Source organism: Balaenoptera physalus (assembly GCF_965194825.1).
Source record: "Balaenoptera physalus genome assembly, chromosome: 19".
Lineage (NCBI taxonomy): Eukaryota > Metazoa > Chordata > Mammalia > Artiodactyla > Balaenopteridae > Balaenoptera > Balaenoptera physalus.
Genome location: NC_138900.1, coordinates 56,204,086 through 56,227,797, shown reverse-complemented (window position 1 = coordinate 56,227,797; position 23,712 = coordinate 56,204,086). Strand labels below are relative to the sequence as shown.

The 23,712-nt window shown below is 43.4% G+C and overlaps 2 protein-coding genes across 4 annotated transcripts; one reads left to right on the top strand and one right to left on the bottom strand.

Annotated features, from left to right (window-relative positions):
• Positions 1-56: 56 nt before the first annotated feature.
• On the bottom strand, positions 57-7,992 carry TERF2IP (TERF2 interacting protein). The gene is made up of 3 exons (XM_082439141.1): positions 7,173-7,992; positions 2,594-2,718; positions 57-1,283 (listed from the first exon to the last, which is right to left on the bottom strand). Exons 1-3 carry the CDS (start codon positions 7,846-7,848, stop codon positions 885-887), a joined length of 1,200 nt encoding a protein of 399 aa, XP_082295267.1. The 5' UTR covers positions 7,849-7,992; the 3' UTR covers positions 57-884.
• Positions 7,993-8,013: 21 nt separating this feature from the next.
• Positions 8,014-23,119, top strand: KARS1 (lysyl-tRNA synthetase 1). 3 transcript variants are annotated; one of them, XM_082439056.1, is made up of 15 exons: positions 8,022-8,147; positions 9,662-9,841; positions 12,080-12,236; positions 13,165-13,330; positions 16,248-16,341; positions 16,677-16,863; positions 16,950-17,075; positions 18,482-18,601; positions 19,646-19,808; positions 19,923-20,096; positions 20,253-20,338; positions 20,660-20,745; positions 21,360-21,486; positions 22,148-22,291; positions 22,834-23,119. In XM_082439056.1, the coding sequence occupies exons 2-15, from the start codon at positions 9,696-9,698 to the stop codon at positions 22,930-22,932; spliced, it is 1,875 nt and encodes a 624-aa protein (XP_082295182.1). In that variant the 5' UTR covers positions 8,022-8,147; positions 9,662-9,695; the 3' UTR covers positions 22,933-23,119. The 3 variants fall into 3 exon arrangements, with proteins under 3 accessions (XP_082295183.1, XP_082295182.1, XP_082295184.1); XM_082439057.1 differs by lacking the exon at positions 9,662-9,841 and having other exon boundaries at positions 8,014-8,147; XM_082439058.1 differs by lacking the exons at positions 9,662-9,841; positions 12,080-12,236 and having other exon boundaries at positions 8,034-8,147.
• The last annotated feature ends 593 nt before the right edge of the window (positions 23,120-23,712 follow it).

The following is a 23,712-nucleotide window of genomic DNA, read 5'->3' as shown; positions in this document are numbered from 1 at the left end:
GTTTTTATACCTAAAAGGTTTTGTGAATACAATCAAAGAAAACACTTTGTGGAGACTCAAATACAAAGTTCTATTTATTTTCAATAATGAAATCAACACAACAAAGAGGAATTAATCCTCTAATTTTTAAATCTAACACTATTCTTTGCACAAAACTATCCTCAATAAATAAAAACACATTACTAGTAACCAAGTAAGACTTTTCTCAAGACTCTCTAAATTTTTGTTTGTGTTTTAAACAAAACTGGATGGTAGGTAAAGAAACACATGCTAGAGACTTAACTGACACAGACCTGAAGAAAAGAACAGCCAACAAACAGGCTCCCCAAATATAAGTTGGCAAAAGGAATATGGGGTTTTCAAAGCAGCCCAGAAATCAGAGTTCACTGGGATATGCAAGGGTTTGGGACAGTCCATGTTCAAACGCCTTGTAATTAAATCTTTCCACATTCCTAGATTCCTGATTTGGAATCTATCATAATCTAGAGAAGCTTCTGCCAAAGGATAGGAGGCTCTTTATTTATGCTTTCTGAAAAGACCCATCTAATTTTCTGCCTTTGACTTTGTCACTAGCTCCTCTCACCAATACAGCAGGGATTCCATTCCAGAAAGCGGTTATTACTATGTAAACCAACCTCTCTGTTTTTGATTTTCCTTTTACAAACACATTGATACTGCCAGGAACAGCTCTAAATATATCCAATTTCTTTTATTTTCATCCTCCAACTTTACTTGGCTATAAAATCTAGGACTCACAGAGCAACAATAGCATTGGTCAAAAGATGAGTGTCAGTTCCAATGTAAAAATCTCTGAAGTTCAACAGTCACAAAAAATTTTTTTAATGCCTTATCTGCCAAACCTTTTTTTTTCATTATCTTGCCAATTATTTCTTTCGGAATTCAATCCTCCGAGCTACATTCTGAGCACCAAATTTTTTGACCAGTGCATCTCGGCTACCCTCATCATCTTTTTGCAAATCTAAGTCATCCTGTCGGGACCAAATGGGATACCCATCAGCCCTCTGACCAGACTCTAAAAAGGAGGAAGTAGCCTCCAGCTCACCACTATTTTTTAGGAAGGCCTGTGTAACTGTTGACAGATCCAAGTTAAACTTTTCCATTAACTGCCGGATGATCTTAATGGCAGCTCCCACCTCTGGTGCGGAAACTTTTTCTTCTTCTTCTTCTTCTTCATCAGGCTGTGTTTCTGAGTCTTCCTCAGGTGTGGGTGGATCATCATCACACATTGTTATATGTATTTCAAAATCAGGGCTCTCATCCACCTATAGAAAGTGATGAATACGACCAGTTCCTAATTACCAAGTCATGAATACTTACTCTTAAAATATCTGGTCTCTCCCAGCTACCACTTCCTTGCCCTTTTCACCTCAATCACACTGGACTTCCTTCAGTTCCTCTTATGTGCTATGTTCCTTCTTACATTTGCTCATGTTGGATGTGCGCATACGTGTATGTATGTGTATATATATGTATGTATATGATAGGGTAAGGAGAAGTGTGAGTGTGGATGGGGGTATATATGTGTGTGTGTGTGTGTGTGCATGTGTACATATGTACGTACGTGTATGTATATGGTATTCCAACAGAACATTAGAAGCTACACTGAATGTGAAAAATAAATGTTACGTGCATACACATATATGTATACACATGTACGCACTAGATTATTTGTTAAAAATTTGACTTCACTCTCAGATTGTAAGCTCCATAGGGCAGGAAATGTTATGTTTTGCTCATCACTACATCCCCAGTGCCTACCAATGCCTTCACATGGTAAGTACTCAAAAAACATTGCTGTATGAATATATTAGGGTCTCCACGCTACACTACATTTAGGCACGTTACAAAGCGTGTTATGTGAGAGGAGACCTATGTAGGCCATGTTTGAGTTGTTGAGGGTATCTGAAAGTTTACAGAAAATGAACCAACTTTAAATTAAATGAACTTCAAATTATTTTCCTGTTTTATACTGACGCATAACCATTTTTCTTAGTGTAAGAAAAGTTAATTAACAAGATCCTTTTTCTTAGAGAAGATATGCACATATAATTTGTATTTTTTTATTACTCATTATTTTATGGTTGCCTTTCTCTATAACTATGATTAAATATGGGATTCCAACAAAGTTTTAGAACTTAACTGAATATGGAAGAGCTAAAAAATTCTAAAAAAGCTCTAAGTATACAAAGAGCTAAAATTGCTTGATAAAAAATTAACCTCTTTAAAAAATTACTTTTACCTGAGAAGAAAAAAAACATTTTAAAAAGATAAATCCAATCTTAACTTAGAAAAACTTACAGATGAAAGTACTCAAAGTAAGATGCTTTGTACTGCTTAAAAATAATTCTCCCCTATCTTTCTCCCTCCCCTCCTCCTTAAATCATCCTACCAAAAACTAAAAGTACATGCCCAGAACCTTGATCAGTCCCACCTTCCATTTTCCTCCTCCATCTTGAACTTCTCTCTTACCTTTCTGGGCCTCAGGTGTACAAAAAGGACAGATGGGAAGACCAATTTCAAAGGAGGAGAATGGACGTAGGAAAAAAATATGAGTTAAATCTAGTTAACATACCACAATCTCCTCAAACTCCCGGGTGGCTTCTACAAGCATCTTTTTGACTGCTTCTTCATTCTCTTTGATCTCTTCCTTTTCAAATTCTTCTTCAGGCAAGTCTGGAGTTCTCTTATTCTGTGGTTCTATTAAACAGAACAGCACCAGATTAGAATTAGCCGTTTTTACAGGAACCAAAAATATAGTAAACGCTCTGTGAGCTCTGGGCCAGAAGTGAGCCTGCACTTTTTTCCTATTAGAAAATATCTGTTTTTGATCAGAAGGGTAAGAAAAACATGACATGCATGTTCAATAATTTCTACTCTTGCTTCTGAAAAGTTGTACAATAAAAATGGTGATAATTTTCCTAGGTTCTGATACGTAAAAATACTCTTCAAGCTTAATTCATTTTTCGCTTTGTATTTATAGATCTTGCAAATTAACAAAACTGTGCCATAAATTGGGTTCTCCGGGAAGTAGGTTCTGAGATGGAGATTAACATGTAAGGTGTTGATTAGGGAGTGTTCACTGGGCAGAAAGAAGCTGAGCTGTGAGAGTTCCAACAAGGCCTCAACTGAAACCATGTACAAGTCTGGAGCTAGGAAGGCCCTACAGAGTTGACCAAGTTGGGGCAAGGGAGCCAAGATATTATAACCCCACATAGATTAGTCATTGGATGCTAGCCTAGAATGACAGAACCTTGGGTAAGGCAGTTCTCCCAGCTGAAGATAGATCTGGGGGGTCTACCACAATCCACCACATACCATCTACAGAAAGGAGAGCCTCCAAAAGCTAAACATCCTCCTATTTCCCTTTTACTCTTTGTTCTCTGAGGACTTAACTCTGCTATTTTCCACTTAACAAAGACTGACTACTGACTACTAACGGGCAACACGAGAGAGTTTTTTTGTGATGGAATTGTTCTGTATCCTGATTTTGGTGGTTACATCACCACCTGTACATGTGTTAAAACACCTAACCAGAAAACTGTATGGCAGTTTCTTAAAGTATTAAACATATAATTACCATATGATCCAGTAATTCCACTTTTGAGAATACACCAAAAAAAAAAAAAAAAAAAAAGGCAGGGTCTCAAACAGGTATTAGTAACCCATACCACAGCAGCATTATTCACAATATCCAAGATGTGGAAACACTAGGAACAAAATTCTCACACATGTTGCAACATGGGTTGGTGTTTAATGGGTACAAATTTCAGTTCTGGCAGACGAAAATGTTCTAGAGTTGGATGGTGGTGATGACTGCATCACAATGTGAACATACTTAGTGCTACTGAACTGAACACTTAAAAACAGCTAAAATGGTATATTTTATCTAATGTATAGTCTACCACAATAAAAAAAATTTAAATACATAACTGTACACCAAAATAAGTCAATTTTATTTTACATAAAATTTTAAAAAGAAGCCTTATATTTTAGAGAGACATGCTGAAACAGATAAAATGGGATAATGCCCGGCACTGGCTTCAAAATAATCCCAGAAGTCAGGATGAAAGGTGTAGATGAAAAAACTGGCCACAAACTATAATCAGGTGAAGTTGGGTGATGGGTACGTGCATTATACTATTCTCTTTCTACTTCTGTAAATGTTTGAAATTTTCCATAATAAAAAGTGTAAACAAATTATGGCTCACATAATGAAACACAATGCAATGAACAAGAAAGGAATGAAGCAAACAATGAGCAGACACACAAAAGCTTCAAGATCTATTAAGTTAAAAAAAGAAAGCAAACTGCAGAACAAACTTCTGTCTAGTGCGCTAGTGTTACTATGAGCAAAAAGGACACAGACAGGGGACAACAACAGTGGTTGCCTCTGGGAGAGGAAGCCGGGGAAGGGGTATGGAGCAGTGAGACTCACTTTTCACTATGTACTCTTTTACACTTGGAGTATATCTGTAGGATAAATTCCTAGAGGCAATATTACCATGTTTAAGGGAAAATGTATTTTAAATGTTGTCAGATGGTGTCAAAATTCCTTGCAAAGAAATTGTACCGATTTCCTTCTATTAATAATGTAGGAGTGTACTTGTTTTCATATACCTCGTTAACTCTGGGTATTACCCATTTTATTAGTTATTGCCAATCTAACAGATAAAATGACATTGCCTTGCTCTGATCTACTTTTCTAAAAAACACACCACACACACTTATTTCAGTTTCCATGGGCAGAAGTCCAGGCATGGCTTGTATTGGTCCTCTGCTCAGGGTGTAATTTTTTGTTTGTTTGTGGGGCTGCACCTCATGGCATGGGGCGGGGGGAGGCGCAGATCTTAGTTCCCTGACCAGGGATCGAACCGTGTCCCCTGCAGTGGAAGCACGGAGTCTTAACCACTGGACAGCCAAGGAAGTCCCCTCAGGGCCTAATTTATTTTTATTCAGTAACAATATTTCTGCATTTGTTTATTTGCCATTTATCTATTTCCTTTTCTGGAAACTTCCTGTTCCATTTCCTTTGCTCATTTTTCTACTAGTTTTTCTTTTACTTACTCACTTCTGCAAGCTCTTTGGACATTAAGGAAACTCACTCTGTTGCAATGTATTGGAAATATTTTTCCAGTTTGCCCTCTGACTTTATCATGAGAAGCTTTAAATTTTAAGTAATCAAATATATAAAGTTTTTTCTTAGTCTTCCTGGTTTCAGAACTATCAACATGTAACTATTAAAAGGGATACTCGAAAAAAAAAAGGGGATACTCGGGGACTTCCCTACTGGCGCAGTGGTTAAGAATCCGCCTGCCAATGCAGCGGACACGGGTTCAAGCCCTAGTCCGGGAAACTCCCACATGCCGCGGAGCAGCTAAGCCCGTGCACCACAACTACTGAGCCTGCGCTCTAGAGCTGGCGAGCCGCAACTACTGAGCCCACATGCCACAACTACTGAAGCCCGCACACCTAGAGCCTGTGCTCTGCAACAAAGACAAGCCACAGCAATGAGAAGCCCGCGCACGGCAATGAAGAGTAGCCCCCGCTCTCTGCAACTACAGAAAGCCTGCGTGCAGCAACGAAGACCCAACGCAGCCAAAAATAAATAATAAAATAAAATAATTAATTAAAAATAAAATAAAATTTAAAAATAAAAAGGGTACTCGGCAATTCCCTGGCAGTCCAGTGGTTAAGACTCTGTGCTTTCACTGCCATGGGCCTGGGTTCGACCCCTGGTCGGGGAACCCTGCAAGCCGCGGCCAAAAAAAAACCACAAAAAAACAAAAAAGGATACTCATCCACATTTTCTCCTGATCATGATTTTAATTTTTACATTTAAATGCCTGAATATCAAAACACTGAGTAGGGTGAATCCAGCTTAATTTTGTCCCAAGTTCCAATTGGTCTACCAGCCATCTCCACACCACTGATTTAAAATCAGGGCCCTACATGATCTCCTTCACCCATACACACAGCCCTGTCTCTCCAAGAATTCTCCCTCTTGCTTCCTCCATCCCACACACAGGTCTCTGTTGCTCCAAGAACACACCAGCCATACTCCACCTCAGGGCCTTTGTACTTAATACTCGCTAAGTCTGAAATCCTCTTTCTCAGATAACCACCTGCTGAGTGAGTTCATTTCCTCTGGTCTCTGCTCAAGCATCAGCTTACAACAGTGACCCTTCCTTCTCACCCTGTAGAAAACAACTCTCCAGCCCTTACCCTGATTTATTTTTTTCTGTAGCACTTCCCGCTGCCCAGCTAGCATTTTAAGCTCCATGACTGAAGGGAGTTTTATTTACTGTTATATCCCAGCAGGATAAATGTCTGGCACTCAACTATCTGTTGAATGAATGAATCTCAAATGTCACTTTTACCAAAAACAAAATTCCTACTAAGCATACTGAATAGGAGAAACAGATTTTGCCTCCCAGACTTCAACTGTTATGCGGAATAGCCACATAAGGAAAGAGAAGCTGGGGAAGCAGCATGACTCTTTAAACAAAAGGGTCTGTCAGTTTACGCTGTCAATACCCGTTTTATCAGAAGTGAAGCATCTCAACAGCTATGCACTGTGTTCTAACCGCCACTGAATCCCAATATTCTGTTCAACTGCGTTAGAAATACACTTCACCCGAGCGAAACGAGGAAGCGACTTCCCACTGAGAACCTTCTTATGTGAAGATGCAGTCATTTAAGCCAAGAAATTAAAATAACATGGTCTGGCAGGCATGGCTTTAAAACGTCTTATACTGAATGTACCTAAATACACAAGAAATATTTTTTAAAACTAGTCTGGGAAATCTCTGAAAAGATACCCAAGAACCTGGTTCCCCGTTGTCTCTGGGGGGGAAAAACTAGGTAGTTGGTGGGAAAGGAAAAGAGGGAGAATTTTCCACATACTCTTTCTGCACCTTTTGAATATCGGACCATGCCAATACCCCAGTTATTGGAAAAGTGAATTAAGAGAGACCTTAGAAAATGGCGCAATTTTACCCGGATGTCAAAGGGGGGGAGGAGGAGGAGGGGCTGGGCGAAGCTCCCGAAGACACCAACATGGACGCCCAACAGAAGGGGAAAGACGCCGACGCCCCCGCCCCAGCCTCACACAGGGGACAGCAGAGGGCTGGCGCGTTCGCAGCAAGCCTCACCCCCGCTATCAGCATCCTCGGGGTCTTGCTCAGCTTTCCGCTTGAGTTTATGGGAGGAGGGGCTCACTGGGGCCTCCCCCAACAGGTACTTATGCTCCTGGCCCCGCAGGCGCTTGAGATAGCGGTCCTTCATGGACTGCCACGAGTGCTGGGTGAGCGAGCTCTTCTCCATCGCTTTCCACAAAGCGTTGCCGGTGACGGAGCTGGGCGAGCGAGCATGTTCCTTCACGTAGGTCAAGATGGCCACGTCGTCCGCGTCCGTGAAGACCATCCGCCCCGCGTGCGGCTGCAGCTCGGGCTCCGCGGCGGCGGCGCCCCCAGCCTGAGCCCCGGGCTTCGTCTCTGCGGCCTGGTCGGCCCCTGGAGCCGGGCCCAATCGGTAGGCCTCCAGCTCGAGCCTCTCGTTGCGCTCCACGCAGTCCAGGATGTACTGCGTGGAGATGAAGTCGCCCGAGGCCTCGGCCGCCGCCTCCCCGGGCTGAGCCAGCAGCACGGCCCCGGGCTCCTGCACGCGACACAAGGTGCCGCCGCCGTGCAGGATGAGCGTCGAGAGCCGGCGCTTCGCCGGGCTGGGACGCACGTAGAAGGACATGGAGCTGCCATCCTCCCTCACGAACAGAGTCGAGGAATGGGTTGGCCCATTGGGGTCTTTGCCCAAATCCATCGCCTCAGCCATAGCTCACGCCGAGCACCAGAAAAAGCTGTCGTCTTGCCAGCGCTCGGCACACAGAGCCCCAGAGCCTGAGGTAACGCTCCAAACACCAATGCCGCCGCCCCACAACCCCGTACTACGCCTGCGCAGCAGTTGCGCAAGCAATGCCCGCCCCCTTGCCCCGGAAGAGGCGGGGCTTCGGAGCGTGACCTGGAATTGCCGTGCGACCCTCGTCCTCATGAGCTCCGGCCTTCTGGGAAGATGGCTGAGGTGCAGGGGGCTGAAGTTAAAGTGGACGACGGCGAGCCGAAACTGAGCAAAAAGTAAGTGTCGCGGCAGGTCATTAAAACCTTTGCTGTCGGAGAGTCTGAACTAGGAGGCGCCTCGAGGCTCCGGCCGAGGCGGCTGTGCTTGGGGCCTTCCTGCCGGTTCTCGTGGATATGAACATGCTGGGACGTAGTTGCTGCGCCCCGAAACTACAGCCCCCAGGATGCCCGGGGCCCCCCGCTGGTTGGGTCCTTCTTCCTTCTCGTACTCGTGGAGTAAGAATGCGGAGAACTGGGCGGGGACAGAGAAAAGCGAAATTTACTCCTTCCCTTTTCTCCGAGAAATGCGTTACTGTGCCACACCCCGGTAAAGAAGTGGAGAAATGTTAAATACCCTAGCTTTTCAGAAGCACCTTCAACGTTCGAACTTTATGTATCAAAAGCCATTCTGAACCCTTTGTATTAAAGGGATCAGTTCTAAAACTGTCGTACACCTATCCATATGGGTTAGAGCATTGTGAGTATGTCTGGCAGTAGGGACTGTCTTATTTAGCCGGGTACACCGAACTACACTTAGCACTGCTGGCTATATCTTTGTTGATCACCCCAAATCCTTGGAGTATGAAGGTAAATATAAATAAATTAAGGTTAGCCGCCCTTTCACTGACTGTGTCTTGTATTCTCTTAATACTACACTCCTTCTCAACCGGAGTTCTTCATAGAACATAGGTAATGATCTGAGTGACTAGTTCCTCAGTACTCCTAAGGATAGTACATAAATATAGGACCGTTCCAGAGGCACCGGAGAGAAGTTAGTTTATTGCATATAATGCCTGCTTTAGTGCATTTTTTTAGTTCTGTTTCTTAATTGTTCTTGGAACTTCCTTGGTGTGACTCTTTAGTGAGCACCATTGTATGCCAGTTATTTTCTCCAAGTTTAAAAACAGATAGGCTGCCTGCCAGGTGATTCATTCAAGGCCACATTTATTTTAAGGTAATAAAGAACATGATCTCTGTCATTCTGTTGCCTTCCAGTGTTAATGTATAAACTTAATGTAGTCTAAGACTCTTTCTGAATTTCTTCTTTCCTCCTCGTTCCTGGAGCTCCAAACAAGGCTTGTCTTTGATTCAGGTGCTTTTGTGTGGCTTGTTTTTAGCTTCCTCTAGAGTTTGCAGTTGATGGTGACGTTTTGTATGCTTCCCATTGCCATCTTTGTGGACAGGTATTTCATCACCAAGAGAGAAACTACATGTCAGGGGCTTCAGAAACACTCCCATTTTCTAGACTGTTGTGATCATTTCTACCCATAAACCATTGACTGACTTGCTGTTGACCCCAGATAAGCACCATCTTACCATAGCCAGGACTGAGAACATTGTCATTTACATTTGCAGCACAGTGAGTGTTACAGGGTTGATGTCAGTTGAGAGGGTCTTATGTAAAATGGGACACTAAAAGGTCGTGTAACCTCGCCTTCTCCCCGCACCCAACCCGTAAGAGTAGGAGTGCTGGCTGGGAGTATGTGTACTGTCTGTCCCATCTGACACCACATCTCTGTGTTTCCTGTTAGGTGGTGGTAATCGTTAGTTCCAGGGTAATCTGCCATGTTGACGCAAGCGGCTGTAAGGCTTGTTAGGGGGTCCCTGCGCCAAACCTCCTGGGCACAGTGGGGGCAGAGGGAGCTGCGCCTGTGTCAACTTGCTCCCTTCACAACGGTTCACAAGGACAAGCCACTTTCTGATAAAAGAAGGTTGGTGCCCATTACCTTCTTTATTGCTCTGGGAGCAAAAATCCTACCCTTACTTAGTTTCTAAATGGTTTTTTTTTTTTTTTTTAATTTATTTATTTTATTTATTTATGGCTGTGTTGGGTCTTCGTTTCTGTGCGAGGGCTTTCTTTAGTTGCGGCAAGTGGGGTCCACTCTTCATCGCGGTGCGCGGGCCTCTCACTGTCGCGGCCTCTCTTGTTGCGGAGCACAGGCTCCAGACGCGCAGGCTCAGTAGCTGTGGCTCACGGGCTCAGCTGCTCCGTGGCATGTGGGATCTTCCCAGACCAGGGCTCGAACCCGTGTCCCCTGCATTGGCAGGCAGATTCTCAACCACTGCGCCACCAGGGAAGCCCCCTTACTTAGTTTCTTATCTGTTAAGCCTCTGGCTAAGTCTTTGGACTTGATAAGGAAGCAGCCCTGCTACCTACCAAAACCAATAGTCCTTTCTCAGTTTCTCTTTAATAAATTGAAATTCTCACTCCATAGATTCTTGAGATGACTTTTAGGTCTTATTCTAGAACAGTGCTGAGAACAGAACCCTTTATGAATAAAGAATTTCTAATGCAGGTTATTTTCCCTTCCCTGTCTTTCTGGAATTTCTTTGCTCCTGAGATTAACTTGGTTTCTAGTCTTAGTTCTTACTCCTAGGACCTTTCTGGATTATCCTTATTATTGATTTGATTTAAAGGGCAACAGCCAGTTGAATGGAAAACGAGTTCATTATGTTAATGCCAGGAAGAACCAGAGAGGCTTCGATGCCCACTGACTGAATGACAGCACAATAAGTCTAGCACACTGTTCTAGAAAGGGGGCTTCACAACTGCTACAAAACAGATTATATACAGAGACACTTACTTTGAGGCCCTTAGAGTCAGTTTTCTTACTTAAAAGATAATCATTTCAAATCTCCAATTAAGTTTTTTTGATTGAGTTATTCTAAACTCATAGATAATTTAAAATGCACCCTGAAGCCAAACAGTATGCAAGCCTGACTGAGGATCATTTGCCATGGTTCATTATGACAGGATATTCAGTTAACATTGGTGGTTTAAAAGAATGATCAAGTCTATTTGAATAATGAGGGTATCCCTCTCTACCCAAATCTGTTTGGTTTCTGGGTTCAGATAGCAAGTTTTCAAATTATTTAAACCAAGTTGTACCAATCGCTTTAGTTTTTGAATCTCAGGTGACGAGTATCAAGAGTTTGAATAGTGAGAGATTTGACAAGAAATTTATCCACATCTGTAAAATTTCTGTCCTTGAGGCAGAGTGTGAAGGGTTAAGATAGTGAGGGATACCTAGAATGGTTCACATTTGCATGCTTACTAAAATGCTAGGGGTGGGGTCATCTCTTTATGTACATTATCTCGATCCTCACAACATCTGGGGAGGAGGGTGTCTATTATTATTTTACAGGAGAAATTAAGTCACTTGCCCAAAGTCACCTAATTGGTAGGTAGGCGTGTCAGGATTTAGCCCCAGGCAGTCTGGCTCCAAAGATGGTATATTATCCCCTGTGCTGTGCTGCTTTGTACACTATTCTACCCAATTTGTTGTCAAAGTCAGGCTCCACTGGGGAGAGTGAGGCCAATGCTGAGGGCCATTGTCAATGCATTGATCAACGCTGGGGGAGAGATCGTCAGTGGAGTGTCTCCCTGAACTCTGAAGAGCCACCTCTTCCTCACCCCACCCCAGACTAACCCACTCCTTTCGGGAGGGGAGAGAGATGACAGACAAAGGTAGAGATGTCGCCTTATCACACATCAGATCTGATGCTCTAGGAACTTCATCTTCTGCAGAGAAATCCAAACAACTAAGATTCAGTCCCTGGCCTCAAGAAGCTCCCAAGCCCAATTAGCTTGAGAAAAGCCTATCTTGCTGATTTTCTGGAAAACCTTTTTTCCTATTCTAAATATAAATTAATATGTAGGGTTTTCTTTGTCCTTGTCTATCTTGATTTTAGTTGGGATCTAATGCCAAGGACCTCAGACTGGAAAAAAGAGACTGAGAAAGATCTTTCACATCTTTATTCTAAGTTTATTTTTTTCCCTTGTCTGTTTCACATATAGAGTTCAGTGACTGAGAGACTAACAGTGGGCATGTAGAACTGGGCATGAGTGTTTCCCCAGGTTATTCATATTTTTGATAAGTAGCTATGGGGCGGAACGTAGAGGACTCTTCAGGCACCTGTCACGTTGAACATTTTCATCTTCCTGACAGTGAGCTAAAGAGACGCCTGAAAGCTGAGAAGAAAATAGCAGAGAAGGAGGCCAAGCAGAAGGAGCTCAGTGAGAAACAACTAAGCCAGGCCGCTGCTGCCACCAACCACACTGCTGATAATGGTGTGGGTGCGGAGGAGGAGAGCTTGGACCCAAACGTGAGTCCTCGGGACCACTGCCCTGGCTGGGCATAGGGACGCTTCTAATGAGGATTATGGCACATTCCTTGGGACCAGTGATTAAGGAGATACATAGGAACTGAAACAGGCACAGGGATGGATGAGGGTGGGCCCACCACTCCATCTGGTTAAAGGCACAGGCCCTGCGCATTTTTCTTGTCGACTACTTACAGATATTTGGGAGAATCCAGTACTTCCAAGTGACTGATCTTCCTTGGAGCTAGCTGGGCCTTATAGCAGCCCCAGAGAAAATGTCTCCCTAAAGGTGGGCTGGGGTTTACTTTAGCCCAGAGATTGGCAAACTGTGGCCCACAGGCCAAAGCCACCACTACCCCCATCCCTCCTCCCTGGTTTTATAAATAAAATTGCATCAAAACACAGCCATGCCCATTTGTTTACATATGTCTGAGGCTGCTTTCACACTACAGTAGAGTTGAGTAGTTGCATCAGAAAAAGTTTGCTGACCCCTGATATAGAATATTCCTTTTTCACACCCTCCAGGCCCATGCGCCTGCCTTGGGGAAAAAGTCTGGTGTGCGGCCAGGGGCAGGAAAGTAGCAAGATAAGTGACTCACCATGCAGATGTGTCTACAAAAGTGGTAACCAGGGCCATCTGTACCAATTAAACATTATTTTAGGCAGAGCCATGATTTTTCTTTTTGTTGAATCTTGTATTTTGGAATTCTGGCCTTTATTCCCAGCTGTGGATCTGGCCACCCTGCATATTTAAGTGCAAATCTCTCTCCATATTCCAAGCCTGTGATTTCAAGGATGCAGGGGGGGTTGGTTAAATAAACCTCACTGTATTGGGGCCCCTCTGAGGCAGAATACAGAACTCCGCTAGACAGGCCTCTGGTCTGACCAGGTTCAACTTCTCAAAAGCTGTTTTGTTTTTTGTTTTTAACAGCAATACTTCAAAATCCGCAGCCAGGCAGTCCACCAGCTGAAGGTCAATGGGGAAGACCCATACCCGCACAAGTTCCACGTCGACATCTCGCTCACTCACTTTATCCAAGAATACAGTCACCTGCAGCCTGGGGACCACCTGACTGACATCACCTTAAAGGTGGCAGGTAGGAAGATTCCCTGGCAGTTTGCTGAGCTCCCACAGCACGCAGGCCTCTCCAGTTGCACAAAGGAAGGTCTGGGGTGGTCTTGCTCTCAAAAAGCTTAAGTCTGAGGCTACATTACTAGAGATGGCACCAGTATGTGTATTCACAGAAAGTAGAGCAGCCCTGAGGCATGAGGCCACATTCCAGTGGTGATGCTACAGAGGAAGGGTCGTTCTTTGTGGGGGACTCCTGGCCTGATGCTGCTACTCATTCATAGTCCTTTAGAGGACTTCCCTTCATCAGTGGGAGCCATGGCCCTGAGCTCCTAAAAACTGCAATCTGTGTTCCTAGACTACTTTACACTAGGCTCTTTTTCTAGAGCACTGTTATTTTGGAGTTTACTATCTTGTGTGGGATCTTCTCCTTAATTTAAGAGACAATTAAATCCTGTCCTTCGTTTATACCTTCCCCCCTAAAAAATATATAAAATTATTAGTTGTAGAAAATTTAGAATGTTGAAACATTCAGAAAGGCAAAGAAAGAAAAGTTTGATTACCCATAATCCCACCACCCAGAGAGAACCCTTGCCAATACTTAAATGCCCCCCAAATTTCTTTTTCTTTAAAGTCCAGTGTTTTCACTAAAATATGTCTTGATGTTAGTTATTCTGGGTCAGTATTCTCAGGTACACAGTGTGCCCTTTATTTTTTTTTTTAATAAATTTATTCATTTTATTTATTTTTGGGGGGGGTCTTCATTGCTGCACACAGGCTTTCTCTAGTTGCAGCGAGCGGGGGCTACTCTTCATTGTGGTGCATGGTCTTCTCATTGTGGTGGCTTCTCTTATTGCAGAGCACGGGCTCTAGGCGTATGAGGTTCAGTAGTTGCGGCACGAGGACTCAGTAGTTGTGACTTGCGGGCTCTAGAGCGCAGGCTCAGTAGTTGTGGCGCACAGGCTTAGTTGCTCCGCGGCCTGTGGGATCTTCCCGGACCAGTGCTCAAACCCGTGTCCCCTGCATTGGCAGGCGGATTCTTTTTTTTTTTTTTTTTTTTTTAAAGCCTTATTCTTTTTAAATTTTATTTATTTATTTATTTATGGCTGTGTTGGGTCTTCGTTTCTGTGCTAGGGCTTTCTCCAGTTGTGGCAAGTGGGGGCCACTCTTCATCGCGGTGCGCGGGCCTCTCACTATCGCGGCCTCTCTTGCCGCGGAGCACAGGCTCCAGACGCGCAGGCTCAGTAATTGTGGCTCACGGGCCCAGCTGCTCCGCGGCATGTGGGATCTTCCCGGACCAGGGCTCGAACCCATGTCCCCTGCATTGGCAGGCGGACTCCCAACCACTGTGCCACCAGGGAAGCCCATGGCAGGCGGATTCTTAACCACTGTGCCACCAGGGAAGCCCTGTGCCCTTTAAATATGTATTCTCAAGTCTTTTTTTTTTTTTGGACATTTTTCTTGAATATAATTTTTTTGTATTCTGTTTCTTGCTTAGGTTTATGTTTGGGACTCCTTTTTATCTCTTTTTTTGTGCTTTGATTTTTAAATTGTATCCTCCTTTCCAGTGTAGTTCTCTTAAGACATTATTTGTTGTATTTATTCACTCTTATTTCTTTCTAATTTAGGCTTCATTTCTGAGATGATTTTTTCCTTTATTTCTAATTTTTTCAACGTGTCATCTCATTTCTTAGTTTCTTCTAGTTCTAATTTGTGTTCTTTCACATTTTGTGTCATGTTCTTAATGTCTTTCAGCTCATGAAATAGAATATTTTGCTTTTCCTGAGCATGTCTTTCTCGAGTGCTTTTGTTGCCTGTGGTGATGTTATTCTCCTTATTCTCTTTTTTTTAATTTAATAACTTTGATATTTGACCTCACTACTTTTATGTTGTTTATTTTCATGTGAGATTAATTTTCTTCAATGTTAAAAGGAAGCTTGGTTCAGATAGCTTTTCAACTTCACTGAGCTCCCTCTTCTGTTGTTTTTGTGGAGCATTCAGAAATACAGCAGCTTCCTTTCTGGGATTTTCAGGCTCTTCTCCTTTCTCACTTTCGTTGGACCTTCTCTTTCCTTTGTCTCTTTTTTCTTGGTCTTGTTCAATTTTGTGGGGCCCTGTCCTAGGAGAGATCCCTTGCTGTTAAATTTAGAGAGTTCTTGGGGGCTACACTAAAGGGCTTCATCCCCTAGACCTTCTTAATGCAGCCCACTATACTCACTTGTATGGCAGTAAGCTGCTATCCTCCCAGTGTCCGCTGCTGTCCTCCACTTAGCCCTGCCACATTTTCCAGTGAATACCTATGGCTTTTTGGGAGACTTCCAGTTCTCAGACCTGCCAGAGACTCCATTGCTTCCCATAGCTTTTTCCCATATAGAGGTCTTGGGGCCCTTAGTGGTTTTCCCCAGCGCTTGTATTTGGGGATTCTTGGGAATATCTTCCCACGTAATTTTGTTGTAAATTTTGTCCATGGCTTTTTGGACTTGCCTGTCTAGTTGTGCTTTCTTTTCTTTTTTTTTTTTTTTTAACTATTTATTTGGCTGCACAGGTCTTAGTTGCTGCATGAGGGACCTAGTTCTCTGACCAGGGATCAAACCCAGGCCCCCTGCATTGGGAGCACAGAGTCTTAACCACTGGACCACCAGGGAAGTCCTTGTGCTTTCTATTTTTATGTGAGGATTTAGGAAGATCCCACAGCTATGCTGCCATCAACATTCCAGGAATCCATTGAACACCTTTAAAAGCCAGATCTTTCTGCACATCTTTTAACTGGTTTAAATGGGGAGCCAACGTTGTCATGAAGAAAATGGCAGGGCTTAGGCCTCAGGCTAAAATCAAATTGTTCTAGTTTATATTCTGCCTGGATGTAAAAACTGCAGAGGGAGCTTTTTTGGCACTGATATCATGAAATAGCTTCTGCTTCTGTCGTTATTTTTGCTGTTCTCTAGGTAGGATCCATGCCAAAAGAGCTTCTGGGGGAAAGCTCATCTTCTATGACCTTCGAGGAGAGGGGGTCAAGTTGCAAGTCATGGCCAATTCCAGGTATATAGAAATACCCAGTTACAGGCCTTTCTAGGTTGGCCCAGAGCAACATGACTGGGGACAAAGGCCCATATAGTCTTCTTTTCCCATTGGAAATGAAAGGGAGTGGTATATGGTTGGGAAAATAAAAGGGCCATCTGGTCACCTGGAGAATAAAGACTGATCTTGGGTTGTGGAGCAGTTAAAAATAAAAGATAATACTTTTTAACAGTTGACCTTGAATCTGAGATTCTTCTTGGGTACACATTAACGCTTTAGTGAGGGTTCCACAGTAAACCAGTGGTCAGTTTTAGTTTGGGATGTTGTATACTGAATTATGTTTTCCATTTATTCAGGAATTATAAATCTGAAGAAGAATTTATTCGTATTAATAACAAACTGCGCCGGGGAGACATAATTGGAGTTCAGGGCAATCCTGGGAAAACCAAGAAAGGCGAACTGAGCATCATTCCCTGTGAAATCACACTGCTGTCTCCTTGCTTGCATATGTTACCTCATCTTCACTTTGGCCTCAAAGACAAGGTAATTTCTCGTGGCCTCCTGGCTCTGGTTTATCATACCATTGAATCAAACACATCAGTGATTTCTATCTGTTACTTTTCATTTAGGAAACACGGTTTCGTCAGAGATACTTGGACTTGATCTTGAATGACTTTGTGAGGCAGAAGTTTATCATCCGCTCTAAGATCATCACATATATAAGAAGTTTCTTGGATGAGTTGGGATTCCTAGAGGTGATAGAAAGTTCTTACCTGACATGATGAGCTGCCTTCTGTGCTTGCCTCTTACTCTTCTTCCCTTCCCTTCTCCACAGGCATATCCTGTGTCAGTATCCTTCGTGCTCAGTGAAAAGTCCCCTTTCTTGCCAGTGTCTTTGTTCCACCTTGTTTATTTAGTGCCCTGATTAGGAAGGTAGGACAGGACTTCTAAGATAATGGACAAAGTAGAGGGTCATCCACATGCTAACAATGCCATGTTCAATGTGTTATCAACTCATTTTGCTTTTTTGTAGCATTAAAAAATATTTTTCTTGATTTTTATTCAACTTATTTAAACTAAAAAATGTGTTTAGGAAAATTTTTAGAGCAAAAAAAATTTTTTTTTAATATTTTCTAATTTTATGAGAAAGGTGAGTACGTGTTACCATAAAACAAATTCAAACAATAAAGAAATAAATAGAAACAAAACTGAAAGTCCCCTTTCATTTTTTCCCAGCTAATGTCCCTCTCCAAACTTGAATTTGAGGTGGCACAGTGGTTAAGACTGCACTCCCGATGCAGGGGGCCAAGGTTCAATCCCTGGTCAGGGAACTAGGTCCCACACGCATGCCGCAACTAAGAGTTTGCGTGGCACAACTGAGGAACTCTCGAGCCTCAACTAAGGAGCCTGCGTGCTGCAACTAAGACCCAGCGCAACCAGATAAATAAATAAATAAATAAATATTTTTTTTTAAAAAAAAAGTTGAATATGTATCCTTCCTCACCGTTTACTCTGCGTATTTATAATACCTCCATTTCTGTGCATGTGACAGGTGGGGTAAGTGTAAGTGTGTAAGTGTTTTAGAACGGTTTTATTTTTTGCTTTAAACATAAATGAAGTCACATTGTATTATAATGGACCTCCCCCCACACACACAATATATTCTGGGGCCCTTTGCATGTCCATATATATGTGTGTATGTATATTCCTTTTTGATGCTTTATAATTATTTCCCCTATTGATAGTTTAAGTTTTTGATTTTCTTCAATAATGTTTTAGTGAACATCTTTTTGCACATGGACAGGTGTTTCTGTAGGATGGATTTCTAGAAGTAGAATAAGTCAAAGGGTATAAGCAGTTAGAATTTTTAATAAATACTGCAAACTGAACTCAAGAAAGGCTGTACCCATTTAGAGTCCCACTAACAGCTTGTGAAAGTTTATGGGACTGTGTTAATGGTGTTTGGTATTAATAGAGACACTATTCTAGAAAATCAAGCTATCTCTACTTTTTTTGTCAAGCACCTACACATTATTATTGAACTTAACTTTTACTTGGGATATAGTAGGCTTACACTATCACATTCAAAGCATGAGCCATTCCCAAGAACTCTAGTTTGAGGACCTCTGTCTGTGAACTAAATGTTTTTCTTCTCTTTTAGATTGAAACTCCCATGATGAACATCATCCCAGGGGGAGCTGTGGCCAAGCCTTTTATCACCTACCACAACGAGCTGGACATGAATTTATATATGAGGATTGCTCCAGAACTCTACCATAAGGTAGGCAATAAGAAGATGCCCTGTGTCCTTAGAGAAGTAGAAGGCTGAAAAATATTGGCTAGACAGGTACAGTCAGAAATAAGAGGAACATTGAGGGTAGAACAACCAGGAGAGTATTCTAAATTGTCAGGCTTCTGAGTGTTACATTTCTGGAATTTATCTATAGGATCAGTAGAGCATTATAGTGCAAAGGGAGTATCTTTCCTAGGTGTACAGATCCTCCTAACATACTTTGTTTCCCATAATCTCATAATACTTTTAAGTTTATAATCCTCCTTGGATTAAATTTGATTTTAGTCTTTTGTAGAAGAATGAGTTGAATCTCTGTCTGAAAGTTGGAAATATCCTCAAATCACCAGAGTAAATATCGAAGGCTGTGTCATTTGAGATTCTTACTTGCAAATGACAAAGCCTGTTAATGGTGTTTAAGCAAAAAAAAAAAAAATGTATTCAAATATATAAGGAAGCTCACAATTTCCAGGAAGATCAGAGAATCAGGCTTGGAGACCACACAACTAGGAATGATTCTGAATCATATCACTGAGCTATTCCCATGAAGAACCCAGTATCTTCCAGTCAGGACAGTTACCACAGCTCATAAGCTTGGCACTAGGCACAGGTCATTGCCATTGGGACTTCTGCAGTTACTACCTCTATAAGCCAGATATCTCTGGCCCCCTTCACCAGAAGGGATTCTGTGCAATACCTGCATCATCTTTGCGTGTTGAAGTCTCACAGGTTGGGGAACTTAGGTCACATGCCTACATCCTAACCCCAAAAGAGGCTTCTTTCTTGGGGAGGCTCACACTCACAAGATGGGGGACACCCCAGACAAAGGAAGATAGTTCAGTGATCCTGGACAGCCAGAATGAATGATGACTGTCCACAAAGGCCTAAAGAGAGTAGGGCACTCAGCATTTGGGTAGAGACCTGAAAGCATGCCTTGAGCTGTGAAATCCAAGTTACAGCTTTTGTAGACAGACACTTTCCCTAGCCAGTAAGACAAGATTAGCTGCCATGACCATGGCCGTGTGTTGTTATTAGATGCTGGTGGTTGGTGGCATTGACCGGGTTTATGAAATCGGACGCCAGTTCCGGAATGAAGGAATTGATTTGACTCACAATCCTGAGTTCACCACCTGTGAATTCTACATGGCCTATGCAGACTATCATGATCTCATGGAAATCACAGAGAAGATGATTTCAGGTGACCCCTCCTGCTCCCTTTGTCTTTCACTACAAAGAAAGTCTGCAGGGCTGGTGTGCCGCTTTCAATTGGACTTCCTGTTGGTCCTCTTTAAATGACACATTTCTTTCCCAGGGATGGTGAAACACATTACAGGCAGTTACAAGGTCACCTATCATCCAGATGGCCCAGAGGGCCAAGCCTGTGAGATTGACTTCACCCCACCCTTCCGGAAAATCAGCATGGTAGAAGAGCTTGAGAAAGCCCTGGGCATGAAACTGCCAGAAACTAACCTCTTCGAAACCGAAGGTAAAGTGATGCACTCCTTCACTGTAGGGCCCTCCTTCCTGTTCAGCTCTGAATTAGATTAAGTCAGGGCTAGAATTTCCCATGTTACTCTCTTTATATACCTCTTAATGGGGTAGTGTGATGTCTTCTGTCCTAACTTGTATGTTTGTATTACAGAAACTCGCAAAATTCTAGATGATATCTGTGTGGCAAAAGCTGTTGAATGCCCTCCACCTCGGACCACAGCCAGGCTCCTTGATAAGGTGAAAGGCCGTGCACTTCTAGTACATTCCCTCATCCAGTGGTAATGCCCCCTACTCCCTCTGAAGGTGAACTCTACTGTAGAGAATGAACTTCTACAGCTTCATAGGAAAGCTCTAATGAGAGAACAAGTTTTGAATTCCTGCTGTACTAAGCTCTGTGCCAAATAGTTATGTTCGTTACCTTATTACCAACCATTGAGAAGCTTAGGATAAACCCGTATAGCATCAGGTATAGGGTTAGGGTCCGAGGCCTCTACCACCAAGACGGAGATGATCAAAATGCCATTTAGAAGGGCTCTGTAACTCTGCTTTCTCCTTAAGCTTGTCGGGGAGTTCCTGGAAGTGACGTGCATCAATCCCACATTCATCTGTGATCACCCGCAGATAATGAGTCCTCTGGCCAAATGGTAAGATAAAGCACGGTGTTGCAGTTACCTGTTGCTGCATAACCTCAGAACTTAGCGGCATAAAACAGTTTATTCTCAAGAGTTTGTGGGTTCATTGGGTAGTCTTTCTGCTCTACGTGGTGTTGGCTCAGGTAACTCAAGTGGCTTTTTTCAACTGGGAACTTTGCCAGGGCACCTTGCATCTCCTCCACATGGGATCTCATCCTCTGGGGCCTCTCTGGCAGCGTAGCCAGGGTTCCAAGTGGAAGCATTCCAAAAGAATAAATCCTGATGTGCAAACACATATCAATCCTCTGCTGATGTCCCATTGGCCAGAGCAAGTCATATGGGCAGCCCAGACTCAGTGTGGCAGGGACTACAGAAGGGCATAAATACAGGGGGTATGGTTCAGTATATCAGTCTACCACACATGCCTGTTGTGAAGATAATTAAAGGTTCTTTGTCTCTAACCCTCCTCACTAATGTACCAAGTGATTTGGTGCCAAGGATGCATGCAGGCTTTTGGTCACAATCAGTACAATTTTGAGTCAACTAGATTTCAGGAATTCTTGTTTGTACCAGATGTTCTTACTGAACCTGCATATTCACCCTCCCCTTTGGTCTCCTGTCCCCAGGCACCGCTCTAAAGAGGGTCTGACTGAACGCTTTGAGCTATTTGTCATGAAAAAGGAAATATGCAATGCCTACACTGAGCTGAATGACCCTATGCGACAGCGGCAGCTTTTTGAAGAACAGGCCAAGGTAAGGAAGGAATGTGTGCCCACTCACCAGAAGATATCAGCATTAACCCTGGTCTGTGTCTTGTCTGCAACTCCTGGTGACTTCAGCAGAATGAAGGATGAAAGCCACAGGCTTCACTGGAGGAAGGCACATTTCAAGATGGAGAACTTGACTAGTTTTGGCCCTAGGATTTCTATATAAATGGAGCTTAGGCATGAATATCTGTTTGAGGAGTGTGACACTTGACAAGAACATAATTTTTCTTAGACGGTACATTTATTGAGGTGGCTTGAGGATGAGAAGCCAAAGCACCCACAGGCTGCCTACACTAGCACTGCCACTGATGGGTGGTTCAGGAAGTGGGAGAAAGACTGTTGGGAATCATCAGAGTCTCTGAAAGAAAATGCGTTTCACTGGACTTGAAGAGCCCCAGGCAGTAGAAGTATTTTCATTTCCCAGAGAAATTTGCATGTGTTCTGAGGTAGATTTCATCAGTCCTGACCTCCAGGTCTTTGAAAGAAATGGCTCCATCCTGGAGTTCCTGGGAAACCAATTCCCAGCAAGTGCTGGGCGTCCAGAGCATCCCTGGAATGATACTGCCTCTGGACGTTTTCACGTGCTCACTCAGACGCTGAGAGAGCACAGCCTAGAACAACGTCGCTGTGTGGTTCTCCTCTTCCAGGCCAAAGCTGCTGGCGACGATGAGGCCATGTTCATAGATGAAACCTTCTGCACTGCCCTGGAATACGGGCTGCCCCCCACAGGTGGCTGGGGCATGGGCATCGACCGCGTCACCATGTTTCTCACCGACTCCAATAACATCAAGGTACGAGGAGACCCTGAAGGAGCACCACTGTGTTGGAAGCGGGGTGTGGTGGGCCTGGAGCCTAAAGAGAGGGCTTTGGGCTAGGTGGAGGGGCAGGCAGAGAAGTTACAGGGGACTTCACCAGAGGAGGGGCAGAGCATCTGACCTTACAGAATTCGGGGGTTTTTCAACCTGAGGCAGAAGAAATACTAATTGTTCACATTTCTTAAGGATCCAAGGAACATGCTAAGCCATCTGCATGCATTATCTCATTTAACTTAAGTCAGCTTATGATGTGTAGAAACTGTTGCTATCCTATGTTTATAGTTGAGGAAATCATATTTGAAGAGAACCTCTCTGTCTGTTCCTTCTTTTGATATTGTACCCTAGGCAGCGCTGTGCATTTCTTCTTTTCCATCCTCTGTAACTGAGAGGGACTGAATTGAAATGAAAGAACACAGATGTCCGGGTGTTGGTGATAACAGTAATGAGGGGCGAAAGGAGTAGGTGGATAGCCAGGAAAAAGTGTGTCTTAGCTTCAGAATGCATTCTCTCTCCTGTAGGAAGTGCTTCTGTTTCCTGCCATGAAACCCGAAGACAAGAAGGAGAACGTAGCCACCACTGAGGGACTGGAAAGCACAGCAGCCGGCACTTCTGTCTAGAAAACAATGACAGCAAGTCGCACGGCTTGGGCATCTGCACTTGTGCAGAAGATCAAGGACTGCGAGGGAATTCCTGTGTGCGTTGCTGTCTATTTGACTGTCACATTTCATGTCAGCCATCAAAAGAGAGAAGAGGAATTAAGAATTCCTTTTTACTCCTTGTTACCAAATAAACCATTTGTCTCTACTCCTGTCTCATCACTCTTTTTACTTTTGGAATGTCATCTTATTTCTCGGACAGCTGACATAATGAATGTTTTAAAGTCTTTATTGAATTTGTTAACAATATTGCTTCTGTTTTATGTTTTGGTTTTTAGGCCACGAGGCATGTGGGATCTTAGCTCCCCAGCCAGGGATCAAACCACCCCCTGCATTGGAAGGCGGAGTCTTAACCACTGGACTGCCAGGGAAGTCCCCAGAGGTGCTATTTTAGATAGAAGTGATGGAGGCAGTGCTACGTTGCATATGTGGTCAGGGAAGACCTCTTCTGGGTGACATTTAAGTAGAGATATGGAAACAGAGATCTGAGTGGAAAAGGGGTGATTTAGACTACAGGGCTGCATTTTTGAGGAACAGCCAAGGGGTCTGGTATGGCCGGAGAGGAGCAAGCAAAGATCAGTAAGGGGCCGCATCATGCAGGCATCTGTAAGCCATGCAGAGGAGTATGTGTTATGAGTGGGGTGTGAAGCCATTGGAGGGTTTTGAGCAGTGTTTTTTTGTTTGTTTGTTTTTTGGCCACACCACGTATGGCATGTGGGATCTTAATTCCCCAACCAGGGA

Coding starts and splice junctions, on each gene's coding strand:
- TERF2IP (XM_082439141.1), bottom strand. CDS start 7,848: ATGGCTGAGGCGATGGATTTGGGCAAAGACCCCAATGGGCCAACCCAT. Junction 2,719..7,172: donor CGAGGATGCTGATAGCGGGG/GTGAGGCTTGCT, acceptor TCTGTTTAATAG/AACCACAGAATAAGAGAACT. Junction 1,284..2,593: donor GGGAGTTTGAGGAGATTGTG/GTATGTTAACTA, acceptor CACTTTCTATAG/GTGGATGAGAGCCCTGATTT.
- KARS1 (XM_082439056.1), top strand. CDS start 9,696: ATGTTGACGCAAGCGGCTGTAAGGCTTGTTAGGGGGTCCCTGCGCCAA. Junction 13,331..16,247: donor CATCACCTTAAAGGTGGCAG/GTAGGAAGATTC, acceptor GCTGTTCTCTAG/GTAGGATCCATGCCAAAAGA. Junction 18,602..19,645: donor CTCCAGAACTCTACCATAAG/GTAGGCAATAAG, acceptor TGTTGTTATTAG/ATGCTGGTGGTTGGTGGCAT.